Here is a 26,204-nt window from a genome sequence, read left to right as displayed (position 1 = left end):
CTTGAAATTTTCCAGACTCAGAAAAATATTCTTCCTTTTTGACTTAAGTTTTTAGTTTAGTTTTCTTTTAACCCTAATTTTTTCTTGACTTAAAAAAAAAATGAAACCTATGCTTTTGTCATTTTTTCCTTCTCGGTTATGTATTTTTGTAGAGAATATAGTCCTTATTTGACAGGACTCTCAGAAAGACTGCATTGGGTTAATTACATAAATATGCATATTTAATTTCTTTAATTATAGTTAATATATAATTATAATTTCTTTAATCTGAAATTTCATTAGTTATGATACTGCAATTGTGAAGGGACAGGACACTGGCACACTAGTTGTGGCAGCCCAGAGAGAAAGGTTATGGAGCCGACTCACTCCGTCTCACCGGGGAGGACAGTAAGAGCAGGTGTGGAGGGAGGGCACACTGCAACGTTAAAGTCTCCTGTTTCCCCAAACCAAGGCAACTAAGCCTTAGGGTTGGCTCTCCCTCTGACAGTGGCCGAGGCCACTGTTTTTAGTCTTCATTTTAATACTAACGGTGTTCATGTGGGTGAGGGTACGAGAATGGGAGAAAAGCAGGAGAGTCTGGGTAGCAGAGACGAGGAGAAAGAAGTACTTATTGAGAATGTTCTTGTCAGTAAGCTAATTCATATATTGTAAGCTTCAATGACATTTAGACTATGCAACATAAATAATGGGGCAAAATAATGTTGTAAACTATCAATAAATCCTTTCTAAGACACATGATAAAAGATGCAATTTGTCAAAGGAGAGAGATAAGGACTTCACATCCAACCATGAAGTCTAATGGTCAAACTGGTTTCTCACATGTTTAAGGCAACATCCCGTCATTATAGAAGGCAAATTAGGTAGAGTGTACATAATCAAAGCCTTGCTCTACTCAATTACATTTCATTTGCATTTCTTGCTTGCAGTCATTCATTCTATAGGCACGTTAAGACAACACAGCATAAAATGCAAAACAATAAACATCCACCCAGATGGAAAGGATAAATGCCACTAATAAAAAGGAAAACTCAGAATGAATATATTTATAGGACATAGAAAAGTACTAAATACAGTACCTACATTAGGAGGGGTCAAATCTGCATTTCATGAAGCAAAACAGGAAAGTATTATGTTATGAGACAGATAACAACCACCTACACACAAATAATGAATATAATAATTTTTCATATATTCTAAGACATGAGGAAGAGCAATAGTGAAGTCAAACTTGCTTGCAAAAGGGAAGATGCTGTCAGGCATTACTTTCTCTAACAGATAATTCATTCTCTGTACTGGTGGCAGAGTTATATATAGCACAGGGTCATTTATGAGAACCCTTTCAGCATCTGATGGTTTTCACTTATGGAGAATGGCAGGTAAGTAAGATTTACTCCGGCATTTTCTTATAACAAAACCCAGCGATCACATTCTGTTAACGGGAACCTCTGTGACTGCACAGGCTGACACACACACAATCGCACCTCCCACCACGGTCCCCTACCCAGGACAGTGAAGCAGAACAATACCACAGAAAGAAACAGTGAGTCGACTCACAGCAGAAAGGACATACCTTCCAGTAAATTGATATCAATGTCATTGTTATCGGGCTTGTGCAGGCATGGGTACGTGTTAAAAAGATTCGCTACAAAGGCTAAATTTAGCTTAGGGTTTCCTGAAACCACATCTGCAGGAGTAACAAATTGTCTGCAGCCAAGCTTATCCGCTTCCTGAAGCATGAATCCTGCCCGCTTCAAGTCATTTTTCTCCTAAACAGGGAAGTAAAACAAAAAATGGCCAATATTAAGCTTTTATTGACATAATTTTATAAATATAATATTTACAAGCAATTATATTTCCACAAATACATTAAACAATAGCAAGATGTGAAAGAATCACAAATCAACCTCCCCATTTATTTTAGGTATTTTAAAGTCTCTTGGAGGCTGGAGAGATGGCTCAGTGGTTAAGAGCACAATTGTTCCTCTAGAGGACCTGGGTTCAATTCCCAGCACCTACGTGGAGGGTCACAACTCTCTTCTGACCTCTATAGGTACCAGGAACTCACATGGTGAAGAAACATACATTCAGGAAAAACCCCATACATATAAAATAAAAATAAATGAGCTCAGAGAGAGAGAGAGAGAGAGAGAGAGAGAGAGAGAGAGAGAGAGAGAGAACTAAAAGAATCACACTGTTCAAAACTTTAAAAGTCTAGAAACAAAACAGTAAATGAACTCCAAGTGCACCCACATGACAACAGACAACACTGTGACTGAAGAGATCTCGGTTCAAAAATAGGTCCTAGGAGGAGTTTAAGTACAAAGTGATGAGCTTCACACAAAGTTAAAGAAGAAGTGAGGGTTTCGGTTTTGTAAGGAATACACCGAATGGAAGGAAAAGTATTAAAAGGGGACCAGGTGAGCGAGGAACACTGGGCTCAAGGTGGCAGTTCACACACTGAGGTGACACAGACCGGTAAGCAGGGGAGAAGTGGTGAACTAAATGTCACCATCAAAGTTCATCCTACCATTGCATCAAGGGATCGTGACATTTGTTCCAATTTCAAACCAAGCAGCCACCAACAAACTAAACAGTGCACGGGGCTTCGTGGACGATCGTGAGAGAGCACCAAAAGCCAGGGTGGCCTGTCTCGTCCTGTGTACCCACAGTCAAGAAGAAATAAAGCACACACAGTGTTGTGGTAATCCTATAGCCCCAGACTCAGAGGCTGAAGCAGGGCTGTTGCAACTTTAAGGCCAGCCTGGGCTACCAAGCGAGTTCCAGGGCAGCCTGGGGTACATAGTTAAAACTCTTGTCTCAAACAAGCAACAAACAGTAGCAAAAACAATAGAGTCACTCCTACTAAACAATGAAAAGTTACCAAGGCAGATGCCAACATGTTACAATATATGGACCTTGTTTAGGTTTTAGTTTGAGTGAACTATAAGAAGAAAATACGACATTTATAAGACAATTACAAATGTCACAGTGACTATATTATAGACTACTACTAATTTTAGGGATAAAGTATTATGGTTATGATAAAATATCTTTTATTTTAGAAATACCAGAATAACCAATGAAATAATACTATGCCTAGATTTTGCTTTACAGTAACAGGGGAGTAGGAAAACATGCAGAGAAATAAAGTAAGTCCAGTGACTATAAGATGACAAATGCTTAACTAGGCTATAGCAGTACTGAGTCTTTGCTTTTTTAAAAACAGAGTCTCACTGCAGCTCTGGTTGGCCTGGAGCCACCGTAGGCTGGCCTTAGATCCACAAAGCTATTTGCCTCTGCCTCTTCAGGACTAGGATTAAAAGAGAGGAGAGAGGAGGGAGAAGAGCAGAAATCGACAGAAAGGAAAATACGGGGGAAGGAGGGTGGAGAGGGAGGGGGAAAGGGGGCGTGTGCTGTGCTGTACATTTCACTGCACTCACTATTCAAAACCAGAGTTAAAAAACAGAAGAGCCACCAGGAGTTGGGGGAGTGGACGGTTACTGTTGGATAGTTAAGGTTTCCCGAGACCGAGAAAATGTTCCGGAGAGAGTAGTGATGGTTGCACAGAACACTGGATATATGAAGTGCCACTGAACCATACTCTCAGAAATGACACATTGCATGTCATGACTACTATATATTACCACAGTATATAAAACGAGTCTAAAAATTCACTTACATTAAATCCCGAAAGATCAATGGCAATGGCGGACCCACCATCGCGGTCACCTTTAGGAGCAATCTGATTAAGCAGATGGAAGTAGGCTTTTGAGTCCTTCAAAAAAAAAAAAAAAAGACAAAGAAATAGTATTTTTTTCAATGAATAAAATAAAAAAAATATTTTGGGGGAAAAAGTGTTCCCATCTGAAAACAAAATGGCGTATTAAACAACTTAGGGCGTCATCACCTAGAGGTCACTGAATACACAACACTTCTTTATACCTCAGGGTGTCACTTCTAGCAATGCTGTCCCCTACACCTAGAAGCCCCTCCCCTTTTTCATGTATTTACATCCTCAGGCATCAGTGGCAATCAAGGCTCAAGTCAAACATTTACTCTGGGAAGCCCAGTGAACCAGTGCCTCCCTCCGTGGTACTGCACCCCTTCCCATCCCTACTGTGACGGGAACTGTGGCCCCGTGACGTTACATGGAAAGGCCTGGCAGAGGAGCACCGAGACCCATGACCTCTCAGATTATCCAGACTGAAAACCGAGAAGACAAATGCAAAGAAGAAGCACCTAGCTAAGCTACACCACCACACAGAACTATGAGAAACAGTAAAGCATTACTTTAAGCCAGTAAATTCTGCATAGTTTGTGAGGTCTAATTGGAGAAATTCTCAAAGGCTGGCCTTTACATCTCCACGCCCGTGCAACGTCAGGAAAGCCTTAGTAAACATCTGAATGAACTGAACTGAATTTTATGGGGACCCGCAGTAGTAAAACTTTTAACACCGTAGTTAATACCTGGAAGCAGAGGAAACTGTGTCACCATCGTGGCAAAATATGACTAAAGATGTTATATTTAAAGAGCAAATATAGATAAAATATGGACAGCACTATTCTAATTTTTTCCCCAGATCATTCTGGAAAAAGTAAATTACAGAAAAGAGTCACAGGGACCCAGTTTGTCAGTGCTTATGACAGTGATGACCTTGGGAAAGCCAGTGCTAAGTGGATGTTTCCTTGACAAGACTCTCCAGGAGACAGGAAAAGTGTTTCCAAGCTACTGTGGTTAGGAGACAAACCTTAAGATCCTCATAGTCAGCGGATGCTCAGTGGTCTCGGACAATCTGATTTTCTATTAGGTGGTTATTAGCAAAGTAGGAGGGAGAGTTTGAACCCACAGGGCCTCCAGTGAAAACGCTTTAATATGATCTAGCCAATGGACAGCGCATTCTCCATGGTTGTGTGGAGAGCAGGGACTACCTCTGACATGAACTCTGGTGCCCCCTATTTGACCACTTCCCCTTGTGGGGAGGCCTGGTGGCACTCAGAGGAAGGGGAAGCAGGCTGTCCGGATGAGATCTGATAATCTGTGATCATATGGTGGAGGAGAAGGCCCCCTTCTGTCACAGGGTCTAGGGGAGGGGAATAGGGAGAAAGAGGAAGGGAGAGGGAGTGGGAAGACACAAGTGGGGGGGTAATAATCGGGATATAATGTGAATAAAGTATTTTTTTAAAAAATAAAATGCATTAATATGTTAAAGCTATCACCCCCTTTATCTCACAGCCAGCTGTAAGTCTTATTTTTAAACGTCAATAAATCAGTTTATTATTTTAAAAGATTGTGTGAATACAACTGCTAGCATCTAACTCACAGGGAAAGGTAAACCCTCATTTTTCATTATCAAGTCTTTGTGGATTCACTAAGTCTGAACCCCATATTTCTTATGTCCTACACCCTTATCTCATTGTAAAAAAAAAAAAAAACATTTGAATGTTCAAATCTAAACACTGGGCCAGTGAGCTGGCTGAGTGCGTCATGTGCTTGCTGCGCACGCCTGGTGTCCCGAGTTCCATCTTCAGGACCCACGTGGTTGGAGGAGAGAATCGACTGCCACGGTCTGTCTTCCGGCTGCCACACGCATATCGAGGCGTATGCCCCCCCCCCCCCACAACAAACAAAGATGATGATGACGACGATAAGAACAACAGCGGCAGCAACAGCAAACAATGTAACTTTTCAAAAGCCCAAACCTTGATGTCCTGGCTGAAGTTGTTGATGGTGCGCCACCCCGCATTAGTCAGATGGTAGTTGACCCAGCGCAGCAGCAGCTCCTCCGGAGAGAGCTTCATGAGCTCTTCCAGCTCCTCGCCATCTTTCAGCAGCGCGATCAAGGCTGAGAAGGAAAGGCGAGACGTAAGCTCTTCCCTCACGGGCTACCTACAGCTGGGGAGTAATGTTCTGGAGGAGGAGAGCTCACCTTCGTTCCGGGAAATCTCAATATCAGCAAACAGACCAACTTTGATGATCTGCCAGAGCAGCCCCAGGACCAGGTGAGGCTTGCCCTCTTTGAGATCCTGCGCGCCGATGTTGACCACCGTGCAGCCGATGGCTGAGGCCGAATTCAGGGCGAGGTTCAGATTTTCCTGAGTTGCCAAAAGAAATACACAAGTGAGGAGATATTTCTAAAGTCTTATCCGCAAAGTTACCTGTAGCCACCGACTGAAAGTATTTCAGATTTTGAAACATAACGTTATACAACTTAAGCTACTAGTAGGAAAACTCCGTGGTTAACTGTCATCTAGACGGGCCAGCGAAGATGCTCTCCAAGTCACATGCCATTCATTAGCTCCACTATGTCCCCTCTGAAGAGTTTCACATACACAATCGGCCACCCCTTCTCCTGGGTTTCTTGGATCACACTGTATATGTGCAAACAGAAGAAGGGGGTTTTTTGTTTGTTTGTTTTTGTTTTTTGAGATAGGGTTTCTCTGTGTAGTAGCCTTGGCCATCCTGGACTCACTTTGTAGACCAGGCTGGTCTGGAACTCACAGCAATCCTCCTGCCTCTGCCTCCTGAGTGCTGGGATTAAAGGCATGTGCCACCACCTCTACTTAGAGGAAGCTATTAATATATAACATTTCTTGTTTGGACATATTCGACTGGAATTTTCCTCTACAAATTTCGGCACTACTGGTTTATTAGTGTTGAGTAAGAAATCTTTATGTGCGTGAAGTTTGTATTCAGAAGCATTTCCTTAAGAAAGGATGTGCAATCAGATGTCAGATTCAGGATAGTTTTCCAGTAACTCCAAAGATGGAGAGTAAGATGAGCCAGGTGGTGAGTCACAGAGGGTTCAGTCTGGCCGCTTCCCGGAGAGACTCTCATGCAGAGGCAGCAGTAACAACTACCTTACGAGCTGGTAACAACAGCAACAGTGGAGCGGTTTTTAGAGTGGAGTATTTCAGTGGGTTCCTGTTACAATTTAGGGACATAATCGCCCTTGCTGGGCTCCACTGGGATCCAGGAGAGGTGATTAAAGTCAGGGTTCGGAACTGTGTGTGTGTAATAACGAACCTTCTTGCCAGTGTAGTTCTCCCCAGGGCAGCGGCACAACAAGAAAACTCTTCAGCATCTATAGGACCTCATAACTCACTTCAGACAAACACGGAAGTGCTACCCGTACCTGGCAAGTGCTGCGACTGAAGGCTTATAAAACATTTAATAGCTTCAGATGCTTTTAGGTACCCAAAGCCAATCAATACCATTTTCAAGACACATCCTCTCTGCAAATATAAGCTTGACCACAAACAGTCTCCTAGCTTTTCCGTGCAGACTATAAAGAATGCTTATATACGTGTGACTCCCCAGAAGGAATTGGCAAAGGGGAAGAGCTGGGTTGACGATGATTACAACAAAATTTTACAATAACCCATTTCAGATTTGTTGACATCATAAAGATGTGTTCAAAAGAAGTATGCAATTGCACTAAATTCATTGAAATCCTAAGAACTACAACTTTTCCCACTGTTGTCAGTTTGGACACTAACCGCCCCACCCCCCACCCCACTATGGCCTGCATCCCGACCGTACAACTATCTACACAGGATGACATATGCTGCTGCTCTTGCCTCTCTTGGCATGAATTGACTAGCTCCCTCTTCATTAATATAATTTTTTTTTCCTTTTCAAGAGTCTTTTCTATAGGCACTTCCCAAAAAATCCATTAAAAAGATCTTTTTACGACGTAAACCTTTCCTTTTCTTACCTCAAAACTTCCCCATTGCTTCTACACAGCAGTCTCACATTGTGTTGCTCTCCTCGCCCAGTCTGAATCAGGGTCCTCTCCTCCTCACGTCCCAAACCATCCTGAACTCCTCAGATCCAGCCTTTACCTTCCCAGGTCCAAGACACTAGTAAGACTTTGTCGTATCAACAGGTTTTGGTGACAATATAAAAGCATCAGCGTCTGATGTTTGTTGTAGTTCTGGTTTTTAATGTTTGCAATATAAGTATAGAAAATGCCTTACATGTAACTGGGCAAGGAGTCGTGCAAATTGAGGTAAATAGTAGTTTTCATTCAATAAAGCCAACATTACTGCTCTATTGGTTAACAGAGAGTAAGACAACTTCTAAACAGCTCAAGAACAGGAAAGTAAAGGGGCCAGGCTGACGGCTCAGTGGCTAAAAGCTCTCGCTGCAGACCTGGTTAGATCCCCCAAACCCACAATAAAGGCTGGGTGTGGTGGTGTGCATCTTTAACCTACCACCCCTGTCACAAGCTGGGAGGCAGAGAGAAAATATTCACCCAGAAACTTGATGGTCAGTTAGTCCGGAGTATGCAGTGTGGTAGCCAAAGCAAGAGAGACCTTGCCTTAAAACACAGACCATATACCAAAAACGTGTCATCTGACCTCCATACACACATGGGGGCATGTTCTCCGCATGTACACTTAATTTTTAAGGAGCAACTGCACTCTCCAGGTCTGACAGCTGCCCTGAGTGCCCAGCCTTCCTTCTGAAGGCTTGTGTAGGAGGAGGAGGAGGAGGAGGAGGAGGAGAGTGTGGAACTCAAAGCCAGCACAGAAGAGAAGTATTGCTCCAGTGTTTCAGCGTATGTAGAACAGGACATCCTGCCCTGCCTTATAGGGATATGGACACAGGAAAAAGGCATCTTGGATTACCCATCCATTTTCTTCCCTCTTCTGTGTATCAGTGAACTGACTGCCTAGACAAAGGTCATTTTGTCATAGAGGAAAGCGTACACTGACTTGGATGGCTTCTGACATCACTTCTATGTTGATTAAATATCCCAGTCTTTACCAACAATCTCAAACTGCAAATTTATTTTCTTTAACCATTTGAAAGCTCCTGTGGCTCATAAAGGTTTATTTCTAGAAGAGTTTATTTTTAAAATTATCTTAGAGGGCTGTGCTAGATTTAGTAAGATTAATGCCGTAATTTGTTATTTGTATTTACACAGCATCATTTTTCTCCATTAGAAATGCCCAAGTGAATTTTATGTTTTTCCTAGTTATAGAACATATAACTGCCTGTAGGGTAAAATTAAAACTCTGTGTGTGTGTGTGTGTGTGTGTGTGTGTGTGTGTGTCTGTGTGTCTGTGTGTGTCTGTGTGTGTGTCTGTGTGTGTGTCTGTGTGTGTGTGTCTGTGTAGGTACATTTTAATAAATATAAGTATTAAGTACAGATATGTATAAGTACAGATATATACTTTGTATGTATATGAATGTATCCATTGCTGTCTTAGTTACTGTTCTATTGCTGTGAAGAGAAACCATGACCAAGCCAACTCTTATAAAAGAGATCATTTAATTGGGAATTTTCTTACAGCTTCAGAGGCAGTCACCATGGTGGGAAGCAGACAGGCATGGCCCTGGAGCAGTAGTTGGGAACTTTACATCCAGATCTTAAAGCAGCCAGGGAGAGACTGGGCCTGGGCCTGGCATGGGCTTTGTTTTTTAAACCCCAAAGCCTGCCCCCCAGTGACACACTTCTAGCCACACCTAGGCCACACCTCCTAATCCTTCTAATCCTTTCAAACAGCTCTACTCCCTGGTAACTAAGCATTCAAACATTTGAACCACAGAGGCTATTCTCATGAAAACCACCACAATTACACTGGGTTTTGTTGTTTTTTTTGTTTTGTTTTGGCTTTGTTTGGGTTTTTTGTTTTGTTTTGTTTTGTTTTGTTTTGTTTTACATTTAGAGCAGATTCAATTTCTTGTACCTAGTTTTGTATTGATTTTCTTCTTTCTTTCTTTGTTTATGTTTTGAGAAAGAGGATTCTATAGCCTAGGCTTTCCTCAAATTTATTCTCTGGCCAAAGATGACCCCTAACTCCTGTCTCTTCTGCCTGTATCTACAAGTGCTACTATAACAGACATGTCTCGCCACACCCAGACGTAAAAGGAAGAGCAAACAAGAAGTTTATAAAACCACAGGAAATGCTGGACTCCAGGTTCAGTGCCATAAAAATTCATGTCCCGAGTATTTCTAAGAAGGGAGGCAAATGTAATCACCTTCAGTATTGGTGCTCACTAGCTGAAAAGCCTATCGCAGAATGTGAGGCAAAATGATCTTTTGGCCACTGTGTTGGAAATGGTCTTTGAGAATGGTACTTCTACCAACTGGATGCAACATCAATGGCCTGTTATCAAGGAAGGGGCAGGAAAATCTTATGCTCAGCACTGAGATTTCCACTTCCCAAGGATGACAATAAAAGGGGAACATCTTTCGCAGCTCAAACATAGCATCACTGTCTAAGGTCATACCTGCTACAGAAGAAATGTCACACAACTTTAGCAAAATCAAGGATTGCACATTCCTGATCTAATAATACATGCCTCATTATAAAAAAAAGTTTTGGCAAGAGTCAGGGGATAATTCGCATGGTGTGTTTGTTATTGTTCTTTGTTAGGTTGGTTGGTTTCCAGACAGAGTCTCCCTCTATATCCCTGGCTGGCCTGAAACTCACCAAAATCCACCTGCCTTTGCCTCCTGATTGCTGGGATTAAAGGTGTGTAGCACCATTGCTCAGCCCAAATGGGTTTTAAACAAAATACTCAGTGTATATTAATTGTTATGCATTTGCTTAGTGTTGTGAAAGGGAAAACTGACAACTGTGAATTCAGACTTTGGTTAGTCCTCTAAAGAAAAACGAGCACAGAAAGACTAAGCATTTTGTAAGCCCTGACCTAACTGCACAGCATTCTCTTTTAGCAACTCTTGACCAGGCCAGCATGCTATAGGCCCTGCGTGCAATTCTCACTGTGAAAGAAAAGGAGTGCAGAGGAGGACAGGATGGAAGGAGGGAGAAGAGAGGAAGAGGAGAGAAGAAGGAGGAAAGAAAGGAGGAAGGGAGGAAGAAGAAGAGGAAGGAAGAAAAATGGGCACTGGCATCAAATAAATGACTATTAATAAAATAATAGCTGTAATATAAATTAGTACTATTAGCTTTAATAAAGAAATGTATCAAGATTACTTAAAATCTTAATTTATTTTCTTATAAAATGCAGCTAAATTTTTATTTAATAAAAAAATAAGGGGCAGGGCTATGACTCAATTGGTAGAGCATTTGCCATGTAAGCAAAAGGCCCTGGGTTCAGTTCACGACACTAAAAATTGCTTTAAAATGTTTTTTTAAATGACAAGTTATTTTTAAATTCCCAGCACCACTCTATATTTTTCTAGTATGGTCACATATTACCAGCAAGAAGCAAGTACTCACAGAAACGGTGAAAGGAGTGAGCTTCTTCTTATTAATGGCCCTTTCATCAATCGTATCTGGTTCCGATAAGTTGATCATTTTGCTGAGGATAAAACAGGAACCATTTAGATGAAAATGTCTAGAAATGTTTTCACTCGTTGTGGCAAGCAGCCAGACTAGAGACTTTGAAAAGTGACAGCCTGCCTTTCTATTTACTGAGCTGAAGTTCATGTCAGGAGCTTCATCTGAAAACCTAAGACTTGGTCATGTCTGGAAGCCCATCTGCCCAGCCCCTCCAGCGAAGGCGCCCCCTCCAACAGGCGCACCCCCTCCAACGGGCACACCCCCTCCAACGGGTGCACCCCATCCAGCGGGCACACCCCATCCAGGACCTCCACTCTCTATCTGAGCCTTCACTGTTTTACCAGATGCTCCTGAAATGGAAACAAATTCTGAAACAGGTAACTCTGATGGAAATCAACACACTGTGCACTGTGGTGAAGGAACAAAAGCCTTGGTTGAAAACTTCAGTAAATTGGACATGTTAGCCAGGCAGTGGTAGTGCATGCCTTTGAGCCCAGCAGCACTCAGGAGGCAGAGGCAATCGGATTTCTGAGTTCAAGCCAACCTGGTCTATAGAGTGAGTTCCAGGGCAGCCAAGGCTACACAGAGAACCGTGCCTCAAAAAAACAAAAATTTAGACATTTTAAAATTAAGAAAAAAAAGAATTTTGTCTATATGTTTCAGAATATATTTTATCTTTGGAAACTAAAATAAGAAAGTACGGTTTTGGCTCATAGTTAGAAATTCTCTAAAAGTTGGGGGGAGAGATAAAAATTCTAAGTGGAGACCAAGGTATATTTTATAGACACTGAATTCCTATACTTACTGGTAGGTTTAGGTATTTTTCTTTCCTACTTAAGTAAAAAGCAAAAAGCAAAAGCAACACTGAAAACAATGTGCCAATGCACTGGGTTTATCACAGGTGGTGTATGTATCTGTGATACGTATTTTCTACACTGGGATTGTTCTTTTTTTTTTTTTTAATAAAAAGATAAAGACACCTGTGTTGTATCAAAGATGTGTGCTGAGACTTGGTGCTGAGATGCCTCGGCAGTAAAGAGCATTTCTTGGTCTTAAAGAGGACCAGAGTTCAATTCCCAGCACCCACAAGCATCCGTAACAACAGTTTCTGGGGCCTCACACCCTCTTCTGACCTCCGAAGGCATGAAGCACGGGTGCAGCGCATATACATGCAAGCGGGACACACAGACAGAAGAGAATGAGGACATTGAATTTAAACTGTTTTTTAAAAAAGAAGTATGCTGTGGTAAACATGACAAAGACAAATGCACTCTCTTGGAAAGTTTACAGTGTAACGCAAACCATATTGAAAGAGCCACGGCTGAAATAAAACACTGTTTCATTTAGGCTCAGTGAAGGAGTAGCTTCCTTCTAGGCTCCGCGTGCTCCTGCCCCAGCCAGCACTCGTTTATGGGGAAGTGAAAAGAAAAAACCATGTCAACGTTTTACAGCGCATTAAAGGACTCAGAAGATCCCTGGCGTTATTATGGTAACACGTACAAAAGGCACCATAAAAGAAAATATTACATTACAGGGAAATACTGGAAAGCACGTAACACTTAAATTTCTAGACAACCATGACTAACTCCAAAAGAAAATGGATCTTCTGGATTGCAGTGTTCAGGGAACGCGCACCACCGGGCCACTGAGCACGCACGGCTCCTGTGTTCAGCTCACCAGAGAAGGATGCCATCGGCGAGCGATTTGAAGAGGCTGCCATCGTTGGGGTTCATGGGGAGAAGGTGGCTACAGTCTGGGTCATTCTCTAGAGCTTTGTTTATCCAGTTCACAAAAGCCACTTTTTCTTCCTCTGAAAACAGAAGATCTCGTTAGGCAGACTTCATTTCACAGCATTGGTCATATTACAAGAGCATACTTGTTCACTCCCATTACGAGATAGTAAACAGCACTATCAAAACGCTTCTGAGACGCGATCAGTGACTTCATATATGGAAACACGGGGGACCCGCTGCACTTTCTCACTCAGCAGGTTAGCAAGAAGGAAGGCACGCATCTCAAGTGAGTGTACGATGCACTTGGTTTGATGCCAAATCTTCCCAAATGAGAGCTGCTTTTAAAATCACGAGAGTTAGAAACATAGCACAAGAGATCAGATGCACACACCTACATATGGATTGCTTATATCATGGAGAGAGGTAAGAAAAACTCCACGGATATAAATTCCATCACCTAAAAAGATCAAGACTGCTGTGGCCTGGGGCTAAGAGAAGTATTGAGTTAGGGCTGGGAAGGAGGGGTGGGAGAGGACAGCGCGGTCCAAATACATTATACGTGTGTATGAAAGGATCACAACGAAACCCAGGACAGAATATAGTTAACCTATGCAAAAATAAACACACACACACACATTCACACATGCACACACATACACCACACACACACACACACACACATACCACACACACACACATTTACACACACACACATACCACACACACACACATTCACACATACACATACACACACACACACACACACACACACACACACACACACACACACACACAAGCTGACGCGTTGCCGGAGCAAGGCTCCTTGCCTAACATGCACAAGGCTCATCAAGAGAGTTACTTTAGGCTTCAAACTGAGCCAACCACCTAGTGATCCAATCACATTGGGCACCTCAAGTGACACACCCTCGACTCTCTTGGTGGCTTGATCAAAAACTGCAACAAGCATCTCCCTTCTTGGAAAATGGGGGGGGGGGGGGGGAAGAAATCCTCCTAAGAAGCCTCTCCCAGTCCCTAGACCAGCTGTACGGGTCAAGCATGTCACCATGATGTCACCCACACAAAAGCGGTGACGAAGGCTGGGGTACAGTACTTCCCAAGTGTGCCTGAGGCCCTAGATTTGGTCCTCAGAGATTAACCCCCCAAACCCCTTTACAACTACTCCATGCATAATGAAACCCATCCAGAGCTGAAAAGCAAACACCTTCTGCTTCCTTCTCAATGCCTTTGATTTGACATATAGTAGGAACATACGGGTTTTAGTAATTCTGGCCATTTCTCATGTTGGCAGTGCTAAACTTGAGATTATATTTAAATCTGATGTCACGGTATAATTAAGTCTGCAGCTCTTTCCTTCCTCTGCTGTATAGAAATTAACAGAGTGGATCAGAACGGCAGCTTGGAGCGAATGGCAATGTGACGCTTCGCTAAATGAAAGTGAAAGGCCGAACTGGGAGCGGTGGATGGATTACCTGCGTAAGAATGCTGCGTCCCCTCACTGGAAATGGAGGACGTTCCCCCAATGGCGGTAATGCCTTCCCTTTTGTTAATGATTTTTCGGAACGTCTTGCTGATATCTTTGCTCTTTAATTCTTGCATTAGCTGGAATGGAATGTAAGTAAAATTGAGACATTTTAGTGATAGGAGGAAAAATCCAACGTTTGCCTGTATCTGAAGTGACACCAACATAAACTTGAATTGGGTGTAAACAGATTAACTCTGCCATTTTACCAATTACACAAAAGGGACTAACGTTTGTAACCCAGCAACCAGAACACATTACAGCTGAGCTGACACTGAATACACTGATAATGTTACTGACCAGCCAAGGTCTTTTATACGGTAGCCCAAGAAAGCACCTCATGATAATAATTTTAAAGTACTTTGGTGAAGACAAACTCCTGCCTGAGTATCCCCAGTATAAATACACGTTCAAGTAAGTAAGCCAGCTTCCATAGGAATAGCTAGAGGCTTAACAAAAAGCCCCTCCCCCAATCATTCTCTGGGCTCTACAGAGACCAGCAAGGCTAAATGATACATTTCTCCATGCGATAGAAGTGATGATTGTTTATACAGATGTAATCAGATCACTTCATTCTCCCACTTCAGTCACTTCCTTGGTGGTGGTTAGGAAAATAACAAAAGTCCGACATGGCCCCACAAGACCTGGTTCCTGCTTACGTCCCCAGCTACATTTCTCGCCTTCCCCCTCAGCTCTGGCCATACTAATCCTTTTTTTTTTTTTTAGTTATATATTTATTATTATGTATACATTGCTCTGCCCACATATATACACCTGCAGGCCAGAAGAGGGCATCAGATCCCATTATAGATGGTTGTGAGCCACCACGTGGTCGCTGGGAATTGAACTCAGGAACCCCGGAAGATCAGTCAGTGCTCTGAACCTCTGAGCCATCTCTCCAGCCCCCTAATCCTCTTTTGATTGCTTGAGAGATGCAGCTTCTCTAGTCCTACAGGGTCTGGGGACACACTGCCACTTCTAGCTCCTCCCACATCATGTGTCCCCCTGTCCCTCTTTCCCTATTTGACTTCTTCCTTCAGAAGGCTCCACTTTACACCTTCACAGGACACTGTCCTGCCTCGCTGGGTCCCTCCATTCACCCCTGCAAGCTCAGCTCTACTCATCCTATGCTCACGGGGCCTGTGCTGTTTTAACCTCAGCAGTCACTGTAGTTGGCATTTCTGTCCACTGGCCTTTCCTACCATATGAACACATCACAGAAGCAAGGACCATGCCTTTCTCTGCTCATGCCCAGAGCACAAATGTTTACTTAACAGATAAAGAATGCAAAGCTAGAAAATTTACATGTCACAAAGACTTATTCGATTATGTTAATGGTCAATAATACTCTACTTAAGTCCAGTTTTTCTAGGGCATGAATGACTAATATCTGAACTGGACTTCCATTCAATATTCTCCTTTGCTGGGCATCGTGGCACACATCTTTAATCCCAGCACTCAGGGAGGCAGAGGCAGGCAGATTGCTATGAGTCCGAGGCCAGCCTGGTCTACAAAGCAAGTCCAGGACAGCCAGGGCTACACAGAGAAACCCTGTCTCAAAGAAAACCAAACCAACCAACCAAACAAACAGATATTCCCCTTTGTTTTATGATTTGTGGAAATTATTTGCACAGTAACATTTGTTATTAGTATCATCACTATCATTATGAAAGCAGTGTTTTGTCTGGCCTCTGCAGCCAGGTCATACCAAAGCTAACAAAGGCAGTGTGAAAATTCCACTTGCAGTAAAATGACCAATAACTAGAAAAGGACCAGGCTACTTACTGACACAAACTCTTCAAAACTGATTTTGCCATCTTTGTTGTTGTCAGCGACTACTAAAATCTTCTCCACAATCTCGCGCACCTTGTACCCAGGAAGAGGAAGACTTGCCTCCTTGAACAGGTCCTGAAGTTCATAGTCACTAACGTACCCACTGTTGTCAATGTCTGTAAAGATGCATGGTAAACTGTCAAATGCAGGAAAGGCAGAACTCTATATCTTTGTTTCGTGAGTGGTGGGAGCTTTATTCCGGTGGTTCTCAACCTGTGGGTCGCGACCCCTCTGGGAGTCAAATGACCCTTTCACAGGGGTCACCTAAGATCATCAGAGAATACAGGTATTTACATTTTGATTCATGACAGTAGCAAAATTATAGTAACGAAGCAAAAATGAAAATAATTTTACAGTTGGGGGTCACAGCACAGGAAGGCCGCAGCATTAGAAAGGTTGAGAACCGCTGCTTTGCTCCTCTACCTGAACAAGATGGAGTGTGCGTGCGTTAGTTACTTCTCTGTCGCGATGATAAACACACTGACTTGGACATCTTACACAAGAAGGAGTTTGTTCGGACTTACAGCTCCAGAGGGTCAAGAGTCTGCGTCATGGCAGCAGGAACAAGAAGGTAAGGGCTCACATACCGAACCAGAAGCTCGATGCAGAGTGAACTAAAACTGGCCTGACTCACGAACCTCTCAGCAAGGCCACATCTCCTAAACCTTCCCAAACAGTGCTACCCAACTGGGTACCACCTGGGAATGATGGGGGAGATGGTAATCAAGCTAGCCCACTGTACAACACACTTGACGACAGCACTCGTGTCTAAATAGAGTTCATCCCACAGATTTAGAGCTCCGTGTATGCTTTCTAAGTGTTCGGTACAGACAGAGCTCTAACAAAAACTTAAGTTTTGACAAACAACTAAGTTTCCAAAAAAGAAAACTGGGGAAGTGTCTGATACATAAAAGAAAAAAATACCAGCAAAGATCAAGATGGAATAACCACCTGGACTTTGTGCTGATTAAATTTATAAAATGAGTCTGCTGGGTCCTCATTCCTTATAAAATACCTATCTGCAACATATAAAACACATGTGGTAATTTTTCTCTATATTTCATTTGGTGACAGTTTGCTTGTTGATAATTTACTGCTTGCTATGCATGCATTTATCATTCTGTTATATATGTTTAGGGTTTGATGACATTTTGGGACTAAGTGTTCAAGCAATCTCACCCCTATATTTGGACTTTTGGAAATAAACCTCTCAGTTTTTCACGTCATCACTAAGGTGGCCTTGGGCGGGTGGCAGGGATCCTGGGAGACTTCTGGACTCAGAACAAAGACAACACAAAACACCTCTGCTTAGCCGGCGGCACACCGAGCTGCCAACTCGGCTGTTCTGGCTATGGCATGAGGTCACCTTGTGCAGCAGCTCAGGATGTCTGATTTCCAGAGTCCAGAGCGCCAAGCGTTTACATCAGAGAACCATGCGCGGGAAGCTCTATCTTCACGTCAACTTGACTAGATTTAGAATTGGGAACACACCTTTGGGCGCGCCGAGGAGGGTGTTTCCTCAAAGGTTTAAGTGGAAAGAGAACACCTATCCCAACCATGGCCGGCGCCGTCCCAGAAACTGAGGCCCCAGCTGAATAAGAGGAGAATATGAGCCCAATTCCCTCACACACACATTGGTTTGCGTCCCCGCATCTTGTTTTATTTTGTTCTTACTCCTCACACTTTTCTCCCCAACCCTCGAAACATCATCTCCTGTCCCTAATCTTGTTTTGTTTGCCCTCTGCTCTTCCCTTTTCCAGCCCCCTTCCCTTGTCTCACTAATTTACCATGTCCGCATTTAGATCATTTATTAACTTCACCCAGCGCTCTGCACTAGCGTTGCCATTTTCTGTGTCGCTCCTTGGCGATGCTTTGGTGAGCTTGAGCTGCATTTCTGTATCTTATATTGCTTGGCGCAGTCTCTGCTGTTAAAGCAGGTTGTTTTCTCTGGCCGACACTGGTGAATGACCCCCCAGGAGTAGGGAGCTCAGCAAAAATACCCCCAATAAAAAAGGAGAATGAGATATTCAAACCGGCAGATGCTCCACGGCAACAAAGCAACATAAGAAAATCAAGACAATAGGGTCTCTCCAAAAGACCGTAACTCTCCAACTACTGAGTTCAAAGGTACAGAAATGGAAGTGATCAATGCTGGCGGAAGATCTCCTATGTTTACTAGTAAAAATTGTCAATGACCTCAAATAGGATTACAAACAAGCTGGTGAAGGAAGGAAATAAATCCAGAACAGAGAGAGAGAGAGGGAAAAAAAAAAACCCAGCAACACTGAGGACTATGAGTAAATCAACATTATGTATAAAAAAATCAATAAGGAAAAGAAAGTCAGGAAAAAAATATTAAGGGTTGGGTGGCACTAAAACAACAGAAATTCTGGAAATTGAAAAAATTATGAGGCAAATAAAAATACAATGGAAGCCAGGTGTGGTGGCGCACATCTTTAATCCCAGCACTCAGGAGGCAGAGACAGGCAGGCAGATCTCTGAGTTCAAGGGAAACCTGGTCTTCACAATGAGTTCCAGGACAGCCAGGGAAGGCTACACAGTGAAACCCTGTCTCAAAAAAACAAAACAAAATAAAAAACAAAAGACCAACAAAGTGTGCTGGGGAGGGAGCACAGAAAAAGTAACTTCATGAGAAAGATGGATGAACAAAGAAGAATTAGGAAGGAGTCTGCCTTGTCTAACACAGTAATCTAGGAAACCCCTAGTAACTAGTAGGCAGAGCGAGAGAGAGAATGGGGCGAGGGTGGGGGGGGGGGGGAGAGCAAGAATCCAGTTAACCCGAGAAACTGATAAATCCATGGGAATTACCAAGTTCTTTAAATTATAACCTTAAATGGAAATAGTCCTAAATCCCAAAAATGCAGTTGAGCTGGCTAGGGGGAGAGAGAGAGAGAAAGAGAGGGGGGAAGGAGGATCCAATCACTTGCTATTTCCAAAAAAATCATAGCTCAGTGGCAAAAAAGCATCACAGTCAGACAGACAAAAGGTGGATGTCAACCTATCAAATACACAAGAAATCAAACACAAGCTGGCATAGCTACTTCAATATCTGATAAAGTAAACGTCAAACCAAATAGGTCAGAACTGATAACATCACTACAAATTAATATGGAAACTATTTATCAAGATATAAATAATTATACAGAGAGACAGAGAGACAGACAGACAGACAGAGATTGAATTCTGGGATTCCCAATCTTATAACAAAGACACTATTAGCAGAAAAAGTCAATTATGTTCCAACACACCAACAGCAGAAAACTTCAATACCCCCACTCAGCACATGAGTCCACATCTGGGAGTACATTATCCAAACTAATTCAAAAAAGACACAGCAGAATGAAACTACATGCATGTCAAATGGACTTACGGGTTATCTCATTACAGTTTTAAAAACAAAAACCTTAGGAATAAACCTAACCAGGAAACAAAAGTCTCTTAGAAGGAAAACTCTGAACAATGAGGAATGAACCTGAAGACACTAGATGCGGAAAAACCTCTCATGCTTATGGGTGGCAGATTAATAACATAAAAATGACTAAATTGCTTTAAAAAAATCTACATATGCACTGCAACCTTTATTAAAATTCTAATGACATTCTTCACAGAACCAAAAAGAACAATCTTAAAACTCATACGGAAACACAAAAGTCTCTTAATATTCAAATCAGTCCTAAATGGAAGGATCAATGCTGGAGGCCTTAGAATATCTCAGCCCAAACTATACTACAGAGCCATAGTAACCAAAACAACATGGTACCGGCACAAAAACAGACAAATAGGCCAATAAAATAAAAGATTGGTCCCAGAAATAAACTCATATATCTATAGCCACCTAATCTGTGACAATGGTGACAAAAACAAAACATCAGCGAAAAGATGCTGGCTAGGGAAAACAACATCATCGGGTTAAAAAGAAAGAAAAACATCAGATTCATTATCACTCATCCTGCACAAAAGTCAATTGAAAACAGATCAAACACATTAATATAAGACCCAAGACTGGGCCGGGCGTGGTGGTGCACTGCCTCCCAGCACTGGGGAGGCAGAGGCAGGTGGATCGCTGTGAGTTCGAGGCCAGCCTGGTCTACAAAGTGAGTCCAGGACAGCCAAGGCTACACAGAGAGACTCTGTCTCAAAAAACAAAACAAAACAACAACAACAACAACAACAAAAGACCCAAGATTGAATCATTAGAGGGAAACTGAGGCAAAAACACCTTGACACAGGCAAGCACCTTGAATACACATCCCTCTAGAGAAAGCATACAAGTCATCATAAGAAATTTGTGCAGCCTCTGTATTTACCTGGGAAATAGGAAACTACAAGATCCTACTCGTGACCTGTAAGGGTGGCTGTCACAAAACGAAACAGCAGCGATGAACAAGTACTGCCAAGGACGGGCAAAAATTAGAACGGTCGTGCCGTGCTGCTGAACAGGAAGACCAGCACATCCACAATGAAAAATATTGGGGTGTGCCCCCAGAAAATTAAATGTAGAACTCTCATAGGACTCCCCTAAGTCCACATCTGGGAGTACACCCAGAACTGACAGTGGGGGCTTGAGCAGGCATTTGTGCACCTGTGTTCACAACGATGTGGTCCGAAACAATCAGAAACCCAGAAGGCCACTGATGAGAGCGTGGGCAAGCAAAATGCTGCTGTTGTTTATACACACAGTGGAATATCACTCAGGGTGTAAAAGGAAGGCAGCTGTGGCACGTGCTGCGTCATAAGGTGTTGTTCTCGTGCCAGGCGACAAATCAGTCACAAAGCCACAGATACTGTATGGTTCTACTTCTGCAGGGTAACTAGAAGAGAGAAATCCACACAGAAGGGACAGTGGTCGTCTCCAGGGGCTGAAGGAGAGGGACCTGGGAGCTGGTGTTTAACAGACGCAGAGTTTTAGCGGAGCCAGATGGAAAAGAGTTCTGGAAAAGGACGGTGGTGCTGAGTAATGTGAACGGGCTTGACCCCACTCAACTGCACACTCAAGATGGTCAAAACAGCCCACTATCGCTTAACCCGGCTTTAAAAAGAAAGCAGGGCAGATATTTTTAACTGCCCACTTTTCCCAGTGAACTCAAAAATCCTCTGCCCGGTACGGCTGCATGCATGTGCTCTCTGGTCTCTGAGAGAGTTGTTTCTGTTTGCTGAGTGCATGAATCACACTTTATCTTGTAAGAAGTCAGCAAGTACATATTCTGCCGGTGTTAGCGCTTCCCTCACAGAGCAAACTACGCTGCTGTCAAATTATTCCATCAGGGCACTGTCTACTCAAAACACGATTAATTAAACATTGCAAGATTATGTTTCCATGAGTCAGAAAGATTAAAGTTGGCAAGCTTGACAAAGAAAACAGATTACTAACTCATTTCACTGAGACTCAGGAAGCGTCTCTTTCATCAAAGGGCACCTGTAAAACGACTGCAGTACCAAACAGGCAGATCCATTTTTATTACCTGGTTTTTGGATGCCTAAAATAAGAGAGGACATTTCAATAACTGCCTAGCTCATGGCTTGAAAAAAAATGCCGAGCACTGCAGACAACATTCGAGAACATTTATTGCTAATAGCTTTCTGCAAATCATGCCATACTCACGCGGTGTTACTGTGACAAATGAGAGCACTTCCACTTCCATCTCCAGGCAGGAAGGGAAGGCACAGGGAGTTTTCAGAAGAGCTTACTTACAAACTGATGATTTGTGAAACACTTTAAAAAGATAAGCTATATTTTTAAAAGTTATAATAATAACAGCAATATTAATAATTATTATAATCATTAATTATAATTATATATTTATATAATTGTATGTTTATATAATATATAAATTATTATATTGTTACTGTTACTATTAGTAGTAGTAGTAATAATATTACTACTAGTAATATTATTATTACTAAGGGCTGCCCTACATGGGTTTTGGTCATTGTTTGGAAGACCCGTGAGATACCCAGGAGTGAGACCACCCATGATTAGTTCCTCCCTGCCCTACCACCTGACTTGTTTAATTTGAGTGCTCTATTACCCAGGACCTGTGCTGAGGAAGGAGAAAGATGGTGAGGCCACGGCCTTTGTGTCTGTTCACTGAGCTCAGTTTTCATAAGGTTTACCTTCTGCTCCCATACATTTACAAACTAAAGAAAAAAAACACAAAAAGAAAAAGAAAAGAAAAGAAAGAGAGAGAGGAAGGAAGGAAGGAAGGAAGGATGGATGGAAGAGAGGAACCGGGTGTTCACAGACTCCTTGTTTACCAGAGTTTTAAAAGAGGAAAGCGTGAAACAGACTCGACAAACAGTAAGGAAAGTGTTCTTAGAAAAGTACAAAGCTGCTGAGGAGATAAACGTCAAAGACAAACCACGGGGCGATTTCAAAGAGTGGAAGAGGAAAAGGGAGACACTCGGCCTTTGAAAACAAGACTAAGATTTTTAAAAATTATGTATAGGAGGAAAAATGAGACATGTAGCCTTTAAAAACAAAACTGTACTTTTAAATGTTCTGCGTTGAGTCAGAAAGTGCTGCGGTCAGTGACAAAGGCAGGAAGGCAGAGTCCAGCGTATACACAAGGAAGCGTTTCTGTATTTTCTTTTCTGTCATGAGGCTACCATGGAAAGTGTATTCAGTTACACTGTCATTCATTAACCTGGATTGTTCTCTGTGCTGTAATGATCAAGAACAAAAGTCCAGGTCACCTAGAAACGCAAGCTGTCTTTAGCTTATCTTTCTGAAAGAATGCAGTGAAACGTGGGTAGGAAAAGGAAAGAAACGCCCTTGGGAAGAGCTGACGGCACTGCTCCATCCCTGGAGTCTGGCAGCAAACAGAACCGCAACACCGTAATTTTGCAAGCTTACCTATTTTATTAAACGCTTCCTGTAGCTCTTCAAGCTCCTCTCGAGAAATGGTGGTGGTACTGTTTTCCATCTTTAGCCAGGAAAGGCTACTTCAGGTCTCTATATCTAGAAAGAACATATTACAAAAAGAATATTAGCTCTGGGGAAACATTCGGCCAGGTGTGGAAGGCACAGAGGAAGCACGATCCCTGCAAGACGTTCCCAGTGAGGTCCGGCTGACAAGGAACAAACAGTGGGGTCACCTGGTAACACATCCAGGTCAGGCCGGGAAACAATAACAGACTCAGCCTTGTTTTCACACCCTCTGCTTCTACAAGGCTCGAACCTTCAACAGTTTGCGTGATTTTGGTCTATATTTTAGCCTACTATTTCAGTTTCAGGGAAGCACAGCATTTGCAAATATGAAGGACAAAGAAAGTAAAACGTAAGGACATGCATAGTAGCCACAAAACGGGTCAGCGTCTGCTCATGCAGAGATGGATTTATGGTTGAAATGTTCACCTTCAAAATAATCCAACCATAGCCACATTCTTCCCCCTTCTCTGTGAGAGGTCAAGAGAGGTTACTGGAGCCCTTCTCAGAACAGGGAAAACGAAGTGGGGGGTGGGGATGGGGGCTGGGGGGTGGGGGGGAGAGGAAGGAGGAGGGGATGTGTAAACTATAAAAAAGTAAGAAGTGGGCTCAGTGGTTGGGCACATCTGCTGTTCTTGCAGAGGCCCTAGATTCAATTCTCAGTACCCACACCAAGGCTCACATGAGCCTGTATCTACAGTGTCAGGGGATCTAACGCCCTCTTCTGGCCACTACAAGTACTGCACACATATGGTTCCCATAGAAGCCAGCAGGGGCACACATATAAATAAGAATAAGAGGGAAAGATGGTGTTGAGTGTATAAGTTACACTCATCTTATTGTCCAGAAATGCCACCTAATATCTTCTTTATCTTTTCTCAGATCCTCATTCTAAAGACAGGTACCCCTGTGGTGGGGGGAGTGGTAAAATGTGTTCATACTACGACACTAGTATCAATGCACTATTAGTACGCTTTCATGTTGTTTATCAATAAAACATTTAATGACCATATAGTACTAGCTCATAATTTACTTGGTGAATCCTCATTGCAGGGTATTTACATGGTTTCCAGTTCATGCCTCAAAGAACATCCTCGTTCATATACATGTTTGCTTCTGTATGATAAAAATTCTAAGCATGTAAATTACTTACTTGTTTAAGCCTTCTGATACATAACAGTTCTACATTATTGCTTAGTTTGTTTTTGAGACAAGGTCCTACTAAGTAGCCCAGGCTAGCCTGAAAGTCATGCTAATCCTGCCCCTTTCTCCTAACTGTTGAGATTATGGGCATACAGCGGCGCCCCAGCACATCTCCAGTTTTAGATGACTTAGTGATTTTTACATTCAGCATAGAAGATGTATATAAGTTACTTTATGTTCCTCTCATATATACGTAGTTATAAGAGAGTGCTAACATGTATCCCAGAAAAATAAGCAAATACGTGTATCTAATAAGGCAGTAGGAACTGAAGGTAAGTGGGAAACCCATTTTATAATGTTTTTATACACTTAAATATAATTTCATTTATATGAGCTTCAACATCCCCGAATTTTCACAAAATCATAACAATTATCAAAATAATTTATTCACTGAAATTTATCACTGCAATTTAACATATCAAACTGCATGAAACACTGAAAAATTGTTATGATCTGAGCACAGAGCCTGCTTTAGCAGCACGTGCACAGAGCCTGCTTCGGCAGCACGTGCACAGAGCCTGCTTCAGCAGCACGTGCACTAAAGCTGTACATGTATGTAATCTTTGATGGTCTCTCAAAGCGATACATTTCTGTGCTCTACATTTTTTTCTAGAGTTGATCCTAATTTACAGCATTTACATATGTTTTAAAATATTACGTTGCCCACTATGTAACCTTGCACTGTTTTTTTTTTAAAGTCCAAAGAGCTGAGATAGTGGAGAAGCTAAGGGCACAACTGTGTCATCCCGTTTGCTCAAGGGTTCCTTTCACCTGACCACTAAGCAGTCACTTAATTAAAGTTTCTTGACCACACAGTTACTCGGATTCACTTTGCAACTTCATAAGTGAGGAACTTGTCAGGGAACCAGCGCCAAAGCCTAGCACTGAAGTGCACACACGCACACACACACACACACACGCACACACACACACACGCCTGAGACGGATGAACTCGGAAGAGCACGAGGCTCACCGTGAGACCTGCCAGCGGGCAGGCTGTGCCGCACTCTGAATCTACAGTCCACCGGCTTCGCCACGGCCCCTTGAATGTCTCCAATCACTTCAGCGCTGCATCGCTCACACTCCTTTTAGCACCTATGATTTAAACTGGACATTCTTTAACCAATTAAAGCATCCACCCGCCTCTAATCTTCGAGTGCTTCTGGCCCAACCAAATATATATTTGAAAGCTAAAGGAAACACATTCTGAGAAAAGAGGCACTCGGTTGAAATTTAATCTAATCTTTATATTCCCTCAAATATTCAACTTCCTCGAGCCTCTTAAAGCTTTGCCAAAGCGCGCGATATGATCGGCAGGGTCTAACGGGCTTCGCTGAACAGTCTGAGGAGAAAAGGCACTAGAAATAGCCCCGGACTGCCCTGAAACCAAAAAAAAAAAATTGTATGCCTTTTACCAGCGCTAGCGCTCCGACCATCAGAGACAAACACTGCGCTGTTCCTTCTGATGCGGACACTTCCTGTGCTCCCAGATGCTTGACTTCCCCGCACCTCCTCAGCATCAGAGTTCTCAAACTCTCCTCTGACTCAGCCTGGCCAGCTTTTCCCCAGACACGCTCCAAAAGTCCCCTCTCCCTTACTCCACCACCCGCAGTAACCTAAAGCATAATGGCAAATATTTACAAAGAGCTTTCAACAGGCTTAGAAGTGTACAGAGCTCCTCACGCACTCT

At 42.7% G+C, this 26,204-nt stretch overlaps 1 protein-coding gene across 3 annotated transcripts in view; it reads right to left on the bottom strand.

The window, feature by feature from the left end:
- Positions 1 to 26,204, bottom strand: part of PLS1 (plastin 1) — a 92,223-nt gene that overhangs the window by 17,978 nt on the left and 48,041 nt on the right. For 2 of the 3 annotated variants that reach the window (XM_084752373.1, XM_084752374.1), the window contains exons 2-10: positions 23,240 to 23,344; positions 16,318 to 16,481; positions 14,483 to 14,612; positions 12,937 to 13,069; positions 11,197 to 11,278; positions 5,928 to 6,093; positions 5,701 to 5,843; positions 3,680 to 3,775; positions 1,571 to 1,766 (exon numbers count right to left, since the gene is read on the bottom strand). In XM_084752373.1, coding sequence (XP_084608499.1) covers positions 1,571 to 1,766; positions 3,680 to 3,775; positions 5,701 to 5,843; positions 5,928 to 6,093; positions 11,197 to 11,278; positions 12,937 to 13,069; positions 14,483 to 14,612; positions 16,318 to 16,481; positions 23,240 to 23,309 — 1,180 coding nt within the window. In that variant the 5' untranslated portion in view covers positions 23,310 to 23,344. Of the gene's footprint in view, positions 1 to 1,570; positions 1,767 to 3,679; positions 3,776 to 5,700; positions 5,844 to 5,927; positions 6,094 to 11,196; positions 11,279 to 12,936; positions 13,070 to 14,482; positions 14,613 to 16,317; positions 16,482 to 23,239; positions 23,345 to 25,487; positions 25,507 to 26,204 lie in introns of those variants that run through there. The other variant, XM_084752375.1, reaches the window with a different exon arrangement.

Source organism: Acomys minous (assembly GCF_964271855.1).
Source record: "Acomys minous genome assembly, chromosome: 13".
NCBI classification, from domain to species: Eukaryota; Metazoa; Chordata; class Mammalia; order Rodentia; family Muridae; genus Acomys; species Acomys minous.
The sequence above is the reverse complement of the archived record's forward strand: the minus strand, read 5'-3'. Positions and strand labels throughout refer to the sequence as shown.